Source organism: Manduca sexta, unplaced genomic scaffold (genome assembly GCF_014839805.1).
Source record: "Manduca sexta isolate Smith_Timp_Sample1 unplaced genomic scaffold, JHU_Msex_v1.0 HiC_scaffold_63, whole genome shotgun sequence".
NCBI lineage: Eukaryota > Metazoa > Arthropoda > Insecta > Lepidoptera > Sphingidae > Manduca > Manduca sexta.
In genome coordinates, this window is record NW_023595440.1 from 590540 (window position 1) to 606036 (window position 15497).

Sequence of the window (15497 nt, forward strand, 5' to 3'; positions counted from 1 at the left end):
ATTTACTCACCGACATCGTTAATTCCAGCCCGCTGACGTGCAGTTCCTGAGCTCTCAAATCACAGTAGACCTCCGATACAACAACATCTCCACCATCATTCTGACCCCAGGGTACCCGCAAGGGTCACACGACCTTGACCCTTCCGAGACCTCAGCCTCGATACTGCTGGACGGGAATCCGCTCCACTGCGACTGTAGACTCTACATGCTAGCGAAAAGACTCCGCGGAGACCGACCGTTCACAGCCGAGCCATCTCTCATACTAGATGAGACTATATGTGTCTCGCCGCCGAGTCTTCAAGGACTCGAGTTCAACAAGATACCGCTAGACGAGTTCGTGTGTGACGTCGAGTGTTCCTGTCAATGTCAGATCAGACCTTTCATAGATGCCCTGGACTTGATCTGCAACAACGGCAGTAATATTCCAGACCCCAGCGAATATGGAGTCTCTCACTCGATACTGAAATTGCGTCACTTGCCCAAAAACTTGAGTGCTTTGCCAGAATATGTGAGTGTTTTAAATCTGACTGATTTAGGACTTGAGAAGGTCCCTGAGGTGCCTAAAACTGTAGAATTGGTGGATTTGACCAATAATAAACTGCAAGAGTTTCCGATCGAGTTACTAACAACGAATATATCTTTAAAATTGTCTGGGAATATGTTTGTTTGTGACTGCAGTACTGTGAGGGAAATAGCTTTGATGAATAAACATCACGATCAGATAATCGACTGGCAAACATTGAAGTGTAATGATGGCTCATATCTCTGGCGTTTGGAAGTAGAGAAGCTGTGTTTGGTCCAACGCGCGACCATTTTGGGCAGCGTGTTGGCCACTGTTGGCCTCGTGTTGGCCATATTGGCCGTCATCATGCACCGGTACTCCGTAGAGATCAGGATATTCCTCTCAAACCGCGGCCTCTGTTGCTTCGTCGACGAATACGACGCGACGAAAAAATACGATATATTCGTCTCTTTCGCGCACGAAGACGAAGCTTTCGTCATCGACAAGTTGTTGCCGAAATTGGAAGTGAATTATAAAGTGTGCGTCCACCATCGAGATTGGCGAGTGGGCGACTTGATACCGACACAGATTGCGAGGTCGGTGGAAGAGTCGAGACGCACCCTTATAGTATTGTCTCGACACTTCCTCGCGTCCACTTGGGGTATGCTGGAGTTCCGCGCTGCGCATGTGCAAGCCGCCAAGGAGAGGAAGGTCAGAGTGGTCGTACTTCTTCTAGAAGACATTTCTGATATAGAAATAGAATCGGAATTAAGGGCTTATTTGACCACAAACACTTATATAAAATGGGGAGATCAGTGGTTTTGGGAGAAGTTGCAATACGCTCTTCCGAGGCGAGCGAAGGCGGAAGACGTGCGAAGTGAGAAGCGAGCGAAGATAGCGGCGGATAATATGGCGAAAGGCGGGTTGCAGGTCACGTTAACACCTGACGGGAAGTTGGTCAATACTGCCATGAATAAGATTGTTATTTGAATTTTGAAAATTGTCTGTTTTCTGATGTGAGGTAAAATACCCTACATTTTGGAAAATTATCCCACTTTGTGGTAGTCGGGTAAAAATTTACAAAGAGTACAGCTTTCTTTTTGGAAATTACGCCTCTAACGTAGGCGGGTAAAATACCTTATATCTGGGGGAAGTAAAAGTTACCCCTCTTTGATGTAGTTGGGTGAGACGGAGTGAGGGCATCTGCCCCGCTTTGGATTCAACATAAGTACATTTGCGTGTAATAATATCAACCCAGATATACTGTCCCACTGCTGCACGGGCCTTCTCTACTACTGAGAGAGGCCTTAGTCCACCACGCTGTAGTGCGGATTGGTAGACTTCACACACCTTCGAAATTTCTATAGAGAACTTCTCAGATGTGCAGGTTTTCTCACGATGTTTTACTTCACCGTTAAAGCACGCGATAATTCACAAACACACACAACTTTAGAAAAGTCAGAGGTGTGTGACCTTGGTATTTGAACCTGCGGACATTCTTCTCGGCAGTCCGTTCCACACCCAACTAGGCTATCGCCGCTTATTACTTGTGCAATGTGTAAATTGGTTAGCATTATGCCATCAGTTGCTCAGGTGTGAGTACATACTTGAGTACATGAATCTCAAATGCAGCTTAAATATGCTTTAGTATAAGTGGAATTCTATTCGTTCTTTTACTGTGAATTTGGTTTTGTTTGACCGTCTCCTGAATCTGACAACTTTAGTGAAATTTCCACCGATAGTACCTTTATCGTACCCTTAACGTGTAATAAATGTGTGCAAGTCGCCAAGGGGGGGCGGGGAGGGGCAGCTGTCCCCCTAGAGATTTTAAAAAAGTTGCCCAAAGTAAAGCAACCAAAGTTCTAAGTCTTTCACTTGACACAATGATGGCCAATTACGCTCTCCTCCTATGTTATTGATTAATTGTGTGGTGGGGGGAGGGGGGGGCAGTGGTGGAGGAACACGTGCTCTCGTCTTTATCTACAATTCATACTTTTCTCATTCTCCAAATCAACTTGCCCTCGCCCCGGGCTATCGGCTGACGACGCTCTTGAATGTGACAAATTATCAAAATATCTAGAATTAAAAAGGCCCCTTAACTTTACCATAGACGGCCATATGAAACATTAAAAAAGAACGAAACAAATTCCACATTTGTAATAGTTTTGAGCCATTTATTGTATATAATATTAGTTTTTGTTTTATGTATTTTTAAAGCATGCAATGCTGCCTGCCCTTTTAGGGTACAAGTAATGTTTTAGTTTGTAAGTAATATCGTAGTTTCGGTCAAGGAGCCAACGGAATTTCGGCAGCGTACAATATAAACATTTCAATATATGAATTATAGCAATATAAAAGGGAAATATTTTAATTCCCTTTACTTGCAATAACACAATTTATATTTAAACAATATAATATGACAATAACATTTTGTTTATAATTTATATAAGATCTTTTGAAATGAATATCAGCTAGAGATATAATTGTAATATTTACTTAAGTAAGTTTCTTACGTAAAATATTTATGAAAAAAAAATACTGACTTAAGCAGCCTTTAAAGCTGGTTACAGTAAAATTTCGTAACAAATATCTTACGTGTAAAACTTACGTAAGAAACTTACGCAAGAAAAACTTACACAAAACTTTACCTTACGGCCATGTTTCACGAAAAGTAAACTTTGATTATTCTAAAACTGGCTGATAATATCATAGACTGGAAAATAAGCAATATATACCTGATATTATTTTATATTGTAACAACTACCACCTAGGAAAGTAGACGGGTCTAACTTGATGGAAAAGTCAGCACTCAATATATTCAGGAGAAGGAAAACAATTATTAAAAAAAATTGCTTCGTAACAAATATACGAAATGTTCAATTTAATTTACCCAACGAGTTCATGTTTTTTGTGTAACTTACGAAACAATGTTCAATGCAAATTAAAAAATATTTTGCGTAAGTTTTTGCAATAACTCCTTATATATAAATGACGAAATATTTGAAACTCCTCAGATATTTTAAATGACTTAATGTTTTCTATTCTCTTTCTACATTTATTTTTTATTTACCATCAGTTTTAAGGCTGTCAATCTTGAACAATAGATTCGAATCTCAGGCCAAGATAGCGTACCAATGTTAAAAAAACTGTGATTATAGTTCGTGCTCGATACGGCGCGGCGTTAGGCGTGCCACATGAGCGAGAAGTTCTTCAGTTGTACATCTGCCTACCTCTTAGATAAAAGGCGTGTATTTTCCTGAGAAAATGAAAATATAAACCGCAATAAAACAGGACAAATAGTTTAATTTTAATGTCTAACATTCGCGTAAACATAAGAAACTATTTCCTGAATATATTAGTGCATTGAATTATTGAAATGTTGGAGTTTATGTGCCTTTTACAACGGAAGTGACGTAATTTACGCCGCCATTTTAGACACCATGACGTATTACTTCGTAATAAACACTTAAGCCTCGTTAAGACGGAGCAATTATTACTAGCAATGGCAATAAATAAAATACTTTATTTATCACGTAAGCGAACAAAGTTGCACTTATGATACGTCAAAACAAAGCATAACAATAATTATTATTATTTCTAAACAACTATTAAAATTACTTACATAACTATGGACATTTTAAATTAGGGATAAAATTTATAATGAATACAAGGTACAAACCGAAGTAACCAGCTCGTGCTGGCAAGTAGGGGGAAAATGGTTAGACTGTCATTGTTTAAACCAGGCGCATGCGCATGTACAGACGAGGCAACTTTTTATGTCTTAAAAAATCGCACGTGCGAGTCAACATAATTGCTCCATTTAAATTAGGCTTTAATTGTCGAAAATTTACAGTACGCGGCGTAACTACGTAGCAAGGTATACGACTGTGGGATTAATATTGTAATAGTTTAAGATTATATGAGCCTTTGTATATTTTACGTCTTCCGTTTATTTTGCCTAAGGGCTTGTTCACATTTTTTTCTTTATATAAAGTAAGTAAAAAAAAATACCTTGTCGAATGTATATCGATGGTTGAAAAGCTGATTAACATAAGCGATATTTTTTTTTCAAACATTTTTAGGTTAAAAACAAAAAAAGAGCTAAATTTAAATATGCATGAAAAATAGAAAATAGTGCTGATTTTAAATATGTATGTAACCTAGTGTCGCAATAAAATGTCGCTTTAGTCAGTTAATGTTGCATTGTGTTTTTGTTGCGTTAAAACAATTTGTAAATGCGTGTGTACGGGCCCTTATGTCGTTTAATATATTAGACGTAGGTTAAGTGAGACGATAATTGTAATACGACCCATGGAGAGTCAGACCCGCCGCCACACCTCGTGTAGAATAATTTGAGTTAATAGGGTATTTGACTCATTTATTTATAACTTTTATAAAATATGTACGTCGTATAAAAATAATTTTAACAAAAAATTAAACCGTCTTCAAAAACCACTCGAAACCAAAAAATAATTTCACATAACAGGTATATATTGTATACCAATTTTGGAGTCAGTGCCTAATTAAAATTGCTGGTTAAGCTAGATAAATACTTTAACAAATAAACATTCACGTCGAATTGATAGCCTCCTCCTTTTTTTGAAGTCGGTTAATAAATTCTAAATCAGAAGAAATCAGCTAAAAGAACGCCATTGAATTTAGATAGCAGGGGTAAGTGTCAAAGATAAGAAAGGGCCGAAATACTGGCATGTGACGTCATCGGGAATAAGGATGCGTACGAAAGAAAGAGATAGAGAGATATCCCCACTCCTGGACATAGCAATATTAGAAACTTGAATTACTGCCTCATTTGTTATCGAATTTTAATGCTGTTTTCACAGAAGGATTTCTATTTTGTACTTATTGCTGTTACATATAAAATCAAACAGTCAAATACCTTATTGATATTAAAAGATCATTTCTAAAAACCAATTGGGGGTTTGAAGATGGTATTATGTAGTGATTGAAGAACAACGGATAGCTATTCAACATCGACGTATGAACGGCTTTTTGACTTCAGGATTTTTTTTTACAGAAAAAAATGTTGATTTCAAATATGTATAAAACTGGAATGTCGCAAAAATATGCATTATGCATTTTAGCTGTCAGTATGTTATTAAAACTAGACTCCACTTGTATAATGGTGCTCCCACACTGTAGTACACAAACATATAACATTCAAATAAAATATTGCAATAAAAATAGTTTATTACAGAATGTTATTCTGCCGTGCTAAGCTCAAAAGCGATCTCAAAAAAAATCAAAATCTTGATTTTTAGTCATCAGATAGTTTAAAGAAATACCCATCCAATGAACTTATCTAAATAACGGTATCTTGTTTAGAACTTGTTAAGAAAACCTTAGAAGAGTTTCTCTATCTCAGTTTTACATACAAAAATATATACTGCACTTATGGTGCAGCCAATTGTTTATTGTTATGTATTAATATGTTCATGCTGCGACAGCCTGTAATTAATACAGCACTGCAGCAATTACTTACGGAATTGTTAAAAAAAACTATGTATGATGTATGTTTTGTTGGCTGTTCAAATAAATAAAAATATATTCACAAAACTACGATTATCTAGAAATAATGTTTGCCTGATACCGCTTTTGCACTTAGCACGGCAGTATATCACTCTTCGTGAAGTGCTCTTTATAATGTAAGAAGAATGTGAGCTGTACGCGGCCAGGGCGCGGGTCGTGACGTCACGCTAGTCACCACTGTACCTACGTAATATACAATGTATGATACAACGCTGTTTTATTACCACCACCTACCACCTACCATCTCACCACTATATAACGAGACGAATTGTTCGCCTGATGGTAAGCGATACGATCTATGAATATTAACAATACTGAAGTACTGTGTGGCACTCACTGGTAGGTCTCTCATATGTGAGAGTCCTGGGTAGGTACCACACCAATGTCCATTTCTGTCAAGCAGTGTGTAGTCACTTGTGTTCCGGTTTGACATTGTAGTCAGTGTAACTACTGGACATAATGAAACATCTCATGTCTCAGGATGGCGAGCGCAGTGGAATACCAAACACTTTGTAATTCAAGGTGTTGGTGTTTCTACTGTTTATAGGTATCGCTTACCATCAGAACGGCAAGCTCGTCTCGTTATTCAAAGCAATAAAAACTGCGCTCGTCGCGCTAAGACGTGATGTTAGATCTGCAGTGATTCATGCTACAATGGTCGAAATACAGACTTTTCGTCAAATGTGTTCCGTCCCATGATGCGATAGGGAGCGAGCATATCATATCGGGCACAAATTCCAGACTCCGGGATACTGAGCAGAAAAACCCAAATATCATTGCCCGACTTGGGCTTCGAACCCAGAACCTCAGAGCGCTACCGTACCGTGCATGCAGTACAACTACGCCGCCAAGGCACCTACACTTAATCAGTTGTGAGCATTGATGTATATTCTATAGACACGAACGTCCATATAAACTATTTGTTCAAAATGTGAACTAAAATGACAACCAAAACGCCACTGTTATAACCTATTTATTCACTTGAACAACAAATAATTTTACTTATTTGACTAATATTTTTATTCACATAGGTTTACACTTAGACTCGAGTTATTATATCATAAGTGCCACTCCGTATATAATCACACGCTATCAATGTTGAAATCATACTAATCAGGTGTACGGATTGCAGTACAGTTGAGTCAAACACAATGATAGTACGGAACGTCAGATCTAGTACGTAGTACGCATATCGATGGTTGTGAGTCATGATATGACAAAACATTAGTCAAAACTGATTATTGATAAGGTAGTAAGTGTTTGATAACTTGGAGTGAAATACAAATAGTTTATCAAGTGTTTATATTTTGTTTGTCAAACCAAGACGTACGCTCCCAACTTCGCTTCCACTTTTAGCCAAGTGGCTTCTAAAGGGAAAACTAGGCATGCCGTTGGTCACAAGGAACAAATGCGATATTAGAATTAAAAGTAGTGGCAGACGTATTGAATTTAATTAATTTAAAGCAACATGGATACAAAATCAATATCTGAGTATACCTATTGTTAGAATTAGACCAGAATAAGAATTGAAAAAATAGCTGCCATTTTTTGTTCGTCTTAAAGCCGGCTGACTTGAAAATGTCAATTGGTAACATGACTGTTAAATCATCATAATCAGCCGCAGGAGGTCCACTGCTGAACATGGGCCTCGTCCAAAGATTTCCAGATCGACCTATTGTAAGCCCGCATCCAGCGATCTCGTGCGACGTTTATGAGGTCATCTGTCCTCGTGGGTGGACGTCCGACGCTGTGCTTGCCAGTTCGTGGCCTTGACTCCAGAACCTTCTAGGTACATCGGCGAGCTATGTGCCCTGCACACTGCCACTTTAGCTTGCTAATCTGTTACATATTTTAAAACACTTATATTTTGTTGCTTTCGTGTTTTTCGAAGGAAATGTTGAAAATAGCGATAATTTTCAAAGAGACAGGACTATTTAAATGTGTAGATTTTTAAACGTTTCTCTCCTCATCTTTTGGGATACTATAACTGACGGGACGAGCAAGCCGCTGGTCAGATGGTGAGCGATTTGACCGCCCATAAAAAGTAGCAATACCATCCAACACCTTGAACTACAATTTATTTTTGACTATAGTAAAGTAAATTTTGATTATTCTTTGGCTCAAAACACAAATATAACTTCTCTCGATCATAAACACCTAATTATGAAAAGAATAAAATTTTACAGCTTTTTAAAGATATTTTGTTGTTCCCTGAGACTCGCCGAGCGTCACTGCTCGGTGTCAAACAATGCCACTGCGTCTTACAGTAGTTGTAGTGGTGGTTGTGAAGGCGACAAAGTCTGTTGTGATTGGACTATTTTCGCTATGTATCCGTCGGTGTCGTTTATTAACATCGGTTATCAAAGCTTTTGTTCAGATTATTTACACAAGGACTGTAACAGATAACAAAATGATTATAGTACTTGTATGTACTCACTAACATTTCATGTTCTCGGAGTTCCCCGAGAAGGGCCTTAATTTATCATCTACATACAAAAGGGGAAAAGTTTGTCCGTACAACTTATTACTCATTACACCTAATATTACTGAGTCGATTGTATTTTTTATTTTAATAGAAGCCTATTTTCAATGAATTATAATAACACCTGTGACATAAATTGCAATAGGATATATGTTATGCGTACAGGGAGTGTTGACGCACCTAATCGCATTAAAGCCGCAATCTGTGACTTTCCAGTGAATTGTTATTTCATTATTCGATAATTGTATAAATATATTTTTTTCTTACTTCCACCCGCATAAAAAAGGCAATACTTCATTTTGACCGCGATCGACGTACGCGCTAGTCATAATCAAAAATTTATTGTGTTCAATCATTAAAGTAGATTCTGAAGAATCCAAGGTCTTAATTATTACTTCTTGCCAAGACCTTATTTCGTTCATCTCAGACGAAACAGGGAGTATAACTTTTTTATTACACAATATAAGATATATTATACTTGTCGAGAAAAGTTATACATGTGCAGGTATATACCGCCACACTTTCTTCTACTCAAGGTTAGCGAATTCCATTTACTGGACATAATTCCCGACTGACACAGACCAGAAATATTCAAAATCACTTTACCCCGACCGGAGTTTCGAACCCGAGACCTCAGCAATACAACTACGTCAGCAGGCAAAGCCACGAGCTATAGCCCAATGATAACACACGTCTCAAGAGCCCTTCAGATGGTATAAATACTGCTCAATTCAACAGTCACTTATATTCAAATACAATTCACTAATACATCGAGTGACTCCGCCATGTTGCTTGTGATCCTGCTGGTCGCCTCGGCGGAGGGTTTGAAGATCCTCTCCGCTCCTTCCCCGCTCCCCACTCCCACGGGAGTCCCGGCCGGCGCGTTCAACTACCACGAGCGTGTGGGCGTGCCGCTCGCGCAGCGCCTCCTCGCTGCGGAGGTGCGCGTGGGCCGCGTGGCGGGCGGACAGACGCCGTACCTCGGCGAGCATAAATTTTTTGTGAGTGACTTTTTTTTATTTTTTGTTAGGGTTATTCTAAAAAAAAATTTTTATTTTAGTAAAACAAATTTTAAACAAAATGTACACAATAAATTGTCATACGATAGTGGCACTACAGACGTTCCGGGATCAGACTTCGAATGGCGAGGGATAATCGTCTCTCGTTAGTAAACGCTTTGTACTTCACTCTACTTACAATAATATGGAGTCACTTCCTTGACTGTATGAAAAATACTATCCCATTATTAGAAATGGGACTTTTATAGATAAGGTTTGGGTCGTACTCCTTATTCATAGACCTTTTTTATCTAAGGACGGAGCATTGCTGTGATAACAAGTCTGTTTCTCAGCTTTGTTTATCTGACAGCCAACTAGATGCAAGTTATTCCTCAATATTAGCCAATCACAACGGCCCTATGTCTACGCACTGCGAAGGCTGCCATGCCGTTAGTACTAAGAAACAGACTTGCAATCACAGCAATGCTCCGTCCTTAGATAAAATACGTCTACGAATAAAGAGGTTAGAGCGGGCAGTATCACATGTATCTTCTCACAAAAAATCATCCCCACAGGCGGGTCTCCTAATAACGCTCAAGTCAGACAAGCGCTCAACCTGCAGCGCGGTGTTGGTGTCCAACACGCGCGTGCTCACCGCCGCTGCGTGTTGGTACGATGGAGTGAACACGGCGCGCGCCCTGCTGGTGGCGCTGGGGACCACTCGGATCAACTACGACGGGGTTAGGGTCAACGCCACAGCCATCGCCGTGCACCCCAACTATAACGCCTTCACCGAGAACAACATCGCAGTTTTGACGATACCGTTTGTGCAGACTACTGGTGAGTGGATTTTATTTATTTACACACTTTCTATACATAAATGCATAAAGGCACTGTCTATCAGTTATCCTTTCGGTGATGCAGAGATGAAACAATATAGGCAGTATAGGCAGGTGCAAAAAAAATGAATATCGGAAAAATATACTAAAAATAATATAGCAAAAGCTTTTACATGTTTTTTTGTTTTCTTTTTATTGAATTTGAATGACAAGATAGCATGCTCGCCTGATGGCAAGCAATATGCGCTCCCATAATCAGTAACAACCATACAGAACTGAAGTTCTGCGCGGCACTCTACGCTCGCTACCCTGAGATATAAGATGTTATGATTCATGATGCACGACATGGGAAAATGTTAGGGAAAAAGCAGAACAGGGACTTGCTAAAATCGCGCTTTGGCTTAAGTCTAACCTTCTAACTCTTAATTCCCAAAAAACCAACTTTATGTGTTATTCTCTCTATAGAAATACACAACCTGGCAGTGATTTCACTCTACGTATTCATAACACCTTAGATAAGCATACCGAAAATTGTTGTTGTCCTAATATTTATAAAGTTAGTTCCATTAGATATTTAGGTGTCATAATAGATGAAAGATTATCATGGTACCCTCAGTTAGAGGCATTAAGTAACAAAATTAGAAAACTTATATGGATATTTAAGACTTTAAGACATGTAGCTTCAAACACATTATTATTAAAAATATATACTGCTTTGGCTGAGTCAGTATTAGGCTATTGTATACCTATTTGGGGTGGTGCAGCTAAAATAAGATTCTTAGATCTTGAAAGGGCACAAAGAGCTTTGATTAGGGTCATGTTTTTAAGCCATATAGGTATCCTACTAATATGTTATATGCAGAGAGTAGTATACTCAGTGTAAGGAAGCTATATATTCTTCGAAGCATCCTAAAAACACATAAAGCATTATTTTATGATCCAAATAAAGAAAGTGGAAGAAGAAGAGACAATGTGGCTGTGGTGCATGCAGTTAATTCAAAATTTGCTAGTATCCAATTTTTAAATAGTTCTGCCCGTTTATATAACACAATTAATAAAAGTATAAATATCTACCCTATGAATCTATATGAGTGTAAAAATATTGTGACGAAATGGTTAATCAATAAAGATTATGAAGAGACTGAAGCTCTATTTCAAGTATTGGAATAAGTTCATACACTAACCCACATACACACCCACATACACACACACACACACACACACACACACACACACACACACACACACACACACACACACACACACACAGGCGCGCGTGCGCGCGTCTGCGCATTTTGTTTTTGTATTTTATAATTTTCAATTTTATCTTGTTTAAATAGTTATGATTACGCTTGCACACATTACTCAATATTGTTAAGTATATTATTGTTATGGAGGAGCGAAGTTTTCTGACACAAGTATTTTTATACTTACTAGAAAGCTTCAATCTCGAAAATATTATGTAACTGAGTTTCTTTTTTGTTACTGAATAAACTTATTATTATTATTATTATTATTATTATTATGATGCCCAATACTCACGCTGGCTCAATATGGTGAAGGTTCACAAGTTACAAATCCATTTATAACATTCATAGTATTAAACAGCTAATGTAGACAGTAACCTTTTATTAGCATTCATTTGTAAGCTTAGATAAGTGTGTGACTTTTGTATTTAATCTGTTTATACTTATGTGACGAGTAGCATTAACTCCAAGTAATTATATTGACTAGACATTATTAGTCTTACTTATAAAAAATTCGCAAAGCTATGCTTAGTTAAAATACAAATTTACTCGATCAGCTGTAAGGCAAAACCCGCCATCTTGCCTCTTAAGGATTAAAATAGGAAACCGGTGATGTTTGACAGCTGTTTGAGCAATTCTTAACCACCTCTTAACGCTAAAACAAGCTTATAAGTAAGACTGTATATGTTTCACACTGTGTTTGCAGAACTCATCCGCCCCATCAGACTCGCGTCGGGCTCTGAATCCTTCGCCGGCTACACGGCGCACATCATCGGCTTTGGGAGGACTAGTACAGGTGACAACTAACTTTGCACACGTAGAATTATGACAACTTTTGCTCGGAGCTTCGCCCGCGTGGAAAAGTTTTTTTAGGATAAAAGTCCCGCTATAGAAAGTTTATAACCGTCCCTAGGTCTTAGACTTTTTTTTTGGGGAGCTGCCGTGGTTATCACCGGGGGTACCCTGCTAACGGTGTACAAGCGATCCCCCGGCTTAGCAACCACGGCAGTCCCATGAGGAGTTGGTTAGCCCTACCGCTATCACTAGAGACGCCAGCTGAAGGTTCGCTGGCAGTCTGCAGCTACACGGTCTTAGGGCCCGGGAGGCAGAAGGGAGGGGATAGAGGGAAGGAAGAGAAGAGGAAGGAGCAGGAGTTATTAGGATGGTTGGAAGGAAGGGAAGGGACATGTTCGTGAACCCTTAGACAGACCTCAATGTGAACTTAGCAACCAAGAGGCATACGCACGAGCTGTGTGCCTAGGGTCGCGGCAAATGTACCCCCGTGCATTGGCGTGCATTCGGTGTGGAGACCAAGCGCTCAAGAATAGCCTCGGGGCAGTAGGTCTTAGACTAGCTTCATACCAAATTTCATAAAAATCCTTTCAGTAGATTTTGAAAAAACTGATAGCACACAGACAGTAAAGAGGACTTTGATTTATAATATTATGTATAGATTTAGTTAATTAAAAGAAAAGACAAATTATTTCTTCCTGATTATTGATTAAGCTTCCTCTGTACAAAATCTAATTAAAATCCGTTCAGTAGTCTAGTCGTGAGAGCGCATCGAATTTAAAACAATTTTCATAATTAATTTTATATCAATATATTTTGAATTTTACTTGATATTAACTTGAAAACATTACAGCTGTACATTTTCATATATGGCTATGCCTGAAGCCATTACCTACGCCTCCGGGGATCGTGAATGTGTTTATTATTGTATCAGAATCGTCGACACAATCGGCGCACGACGCGCTGGTGCCCGTGCTGAGTAACGCGATGTGCGCGCGGTACTTCGGCTCGGCGGTGAAGCCGGAGCACGTGTGCACCGCCGGCGCAGGCGCACTCGGCGCGTGTCCCGGCGACGACGGCGGACCGCTCGCGCTCAAGGAGCCAGGAGACGAGATGTTGGTGAGCCATACCGCGGACCACTCCACTGCAATTGTTGATAACTGACGTCCATATATTTGACGTATGAGTTACATCAGAGGTTCCCAATTTCTCATAGACCCCTTTCAACATTTTGCGGTTTCGGGGGCTATTTTTGTATTATGTTGGGGTCACCGTGCCTTACGATCCCTATCAATATTATTTGCCTACATTGATTGAGATGTACCTTGAGGTGAACTCAAGTCAACATTTTATTTCTTTATTGTCCAATCAAATAAGTTTTCGGGAACCCCCATTTTTATGGTCACGTCAACGTAGACCTTGTTCGAGTCTCCCGGGGACCCCTGGGGGTTCATCTGGACCACTTTGGGAATCAATGATTTACACCTAGTACAGGAATACTTCCAAATAATACTGCACCATGATGGTATGTGCAGCTCAGGCTAGCTACAGTGAGTAACAGTGAGTTATACGTGGTGCCAAAGTAACTAGCGGAGTTTTTACCCACTTATAAATAATATTAGATCATCACTAGGCTCTGGACTTAAAAGGATAGATTAGTGACATCTATTTTTATTGAAACAACAGTGTCTTTGCTACACTTGTACTTAATCGTAAGCGAAGAAACGTCCAGACAAAGTGTCGACTGGCGAGAGAAGATCTTCACCAGTCGACATAATACCCGCCTGTTTGAAATCTTATACAGGCTAATCGAGAAACATTACATCTTTTTTTTTAATTTTAACCATGTTCATACAAGTGTTGTTCGTCAGATCGGCGTGATATCGTTCATGCATCCGTTCGGCTGCTCGTCCGGGTACCCGTCCGTGCATACGCGGGTCTCCCACCACTACAACTGGATCAGCGTGCAGCTCTGAACACCACACAACAAACGGCACGAGTCGTGAGCACAGATGAACGGTGGCGTGGCTCGCGTAAATTGAACGAAATGTGAAGCTGCTCCACACGTATAAGCCAATAGACATCGAGGAACAAATGAAATATCGGCGCGTTGGACATCAAGCCGAAATCTTTATCGCCAGTGCAGGGGGAACATAACTAATAAACAATATTGAGATGCCACTTGAGTATCAGTTACCTGAGTCGGCGTCGTTTTAATTGATCAGACCTCTTTAAAAATAATTATGTAACCGCTATAATATCAAGCTTTCAAGTAACGTTAGCGAAGATTTTTAATTGCGGATTTTAATTTGACAGCGTCTCATCTGATATCGCACTTGAGAGCGAGACTAAGTTGGATATATTAATACGGCCCTAAGTGAGTTCCAGCGAGTGCTTGTGACCATTATCAAGGCGCCTGTCCACCTTCTAGTGCCAATGAATATTGTGACCGAAATATATAAGTAAATATTTACACAACTACTTAGATTGATATTATTTACCTTTAATTTTTTTATTATTATTACTTATATTGTCACGGCAGTAACTCCACTTTACCTGTTGGTAAGTATTCTAATAGAATGTCGACTGACGAGATGATTACCCCTTGATAGTCGGCATAATTATGCCGGCCTGTTGGAACAGGATGTGCACAGGCTGATCCCAGAACGCGACACTTACGTGGCCCACTGTGGCGGGTTTTAACGCCTTGTGTATCATGGTCGCTATCCGGGCGGAAATAAAATATATCCCGCTAGCAAAATATAACTTTTTTCTTCTTCTTATGTATAATAATTTCAAATAACAAAAAAAGAAAACGTTTAGTAATAGTTTATCTTTAAAGGTGAGAAATGTAAACACAGATTTCTGTTTTTCGTTAATGTATCAAATTTTTTAATTGCATTCATTGTTACAAGTTATCATCGCTAGTTTTACAATCCTTGCACCGGTATAAACACGTTGCCAGCTCATCACTGCCTTTATTTTAACTGCGTTGTAACTAGGGTTGCCACCCGTACTTTATAATAAAGTATTGTACATTTTTTCGGGCAATTGTACTCTATACTTTATAAGAACAATAAAGTACGCGAA

General features: G+C 39.1%; 2 protein-coding genes across 4 annotated transcripts in view; both read left to right on the forward strand.

Annotated features, from left to right (window-relative positions):
• Nucleotides 1-6256, forward strand: part of LOC115453179 (protein toll) — a 43074-nt gene extending 36818 nt beyond the window's left edge. For all 3 annotated transcript variants that reach the window (XM_037447141.1, XM_037447142.1, XM_037447143.1), the window contains exon 9: nucleotides 29-6256. In XM_037447141.1, the coding sequence (XP_037303038.1) occupies nucleotides 29-1492 (1464 nt within the window). In that variant the 3' untranslated portion in view covers nucleotides 1493-6256. The remainder of the gene's footprint in view (nucleotides 1-28) is intronic.
• A 2983-nt stretch (nucleotides 6257-9239) lies between these two features.
• On the forward strand, nucleotides 9240-14888 carry LOC115454107 (collagenase-like). The gene is made up of 5 exons (XM_037447175.1): nucleotides 9240-9532; nucleotides 10105-10369; nucleotides 12322-12411; nucleotides 13342-13526; nucleotides 14279-14888. Exons 1-5 carry the CDS (start codon nucleotides 9317-9319, stop codon nucleotides 14381-14383), a joined length of 861 nt encoding a protein of 286 aa, XP_037303072.1. The 5' UTR covers nucleotides 9240-9316; the 3' UTR covers nucleotides 14384-14888.
• Nucleotides 14889-15497: the final 609 nt, after the last annotated feature.

What these genes read in the sequence shown, in the direction of transcription:
- LOC115454107 (XM_037447175.1), top strand. Translation starts at nt 9,317, where the DNA reads ATGTTGCTTGTGATCCTGCTGGTCGCCTCGGCGGAGGGTTTGAAGATC. An exon ending in ACCGTTTGTGCAGACTACTG is followed by an intron (nt 10,370 to 12,321) that starts GTGAGTGGATTT and finishes CTGTGTTTGCAG; the next exon opens with AACTCATCCGCCCCATCAGA. An exon ending in AGCCAGGAGACGAGATGTTG is followed by an intron (nt 13,527 to 14,278) that starts GTGAGCCATACC and finishes GTTGTTCGTCAG; the next exon opens with ATCGGCGTGATATCGTTCAT.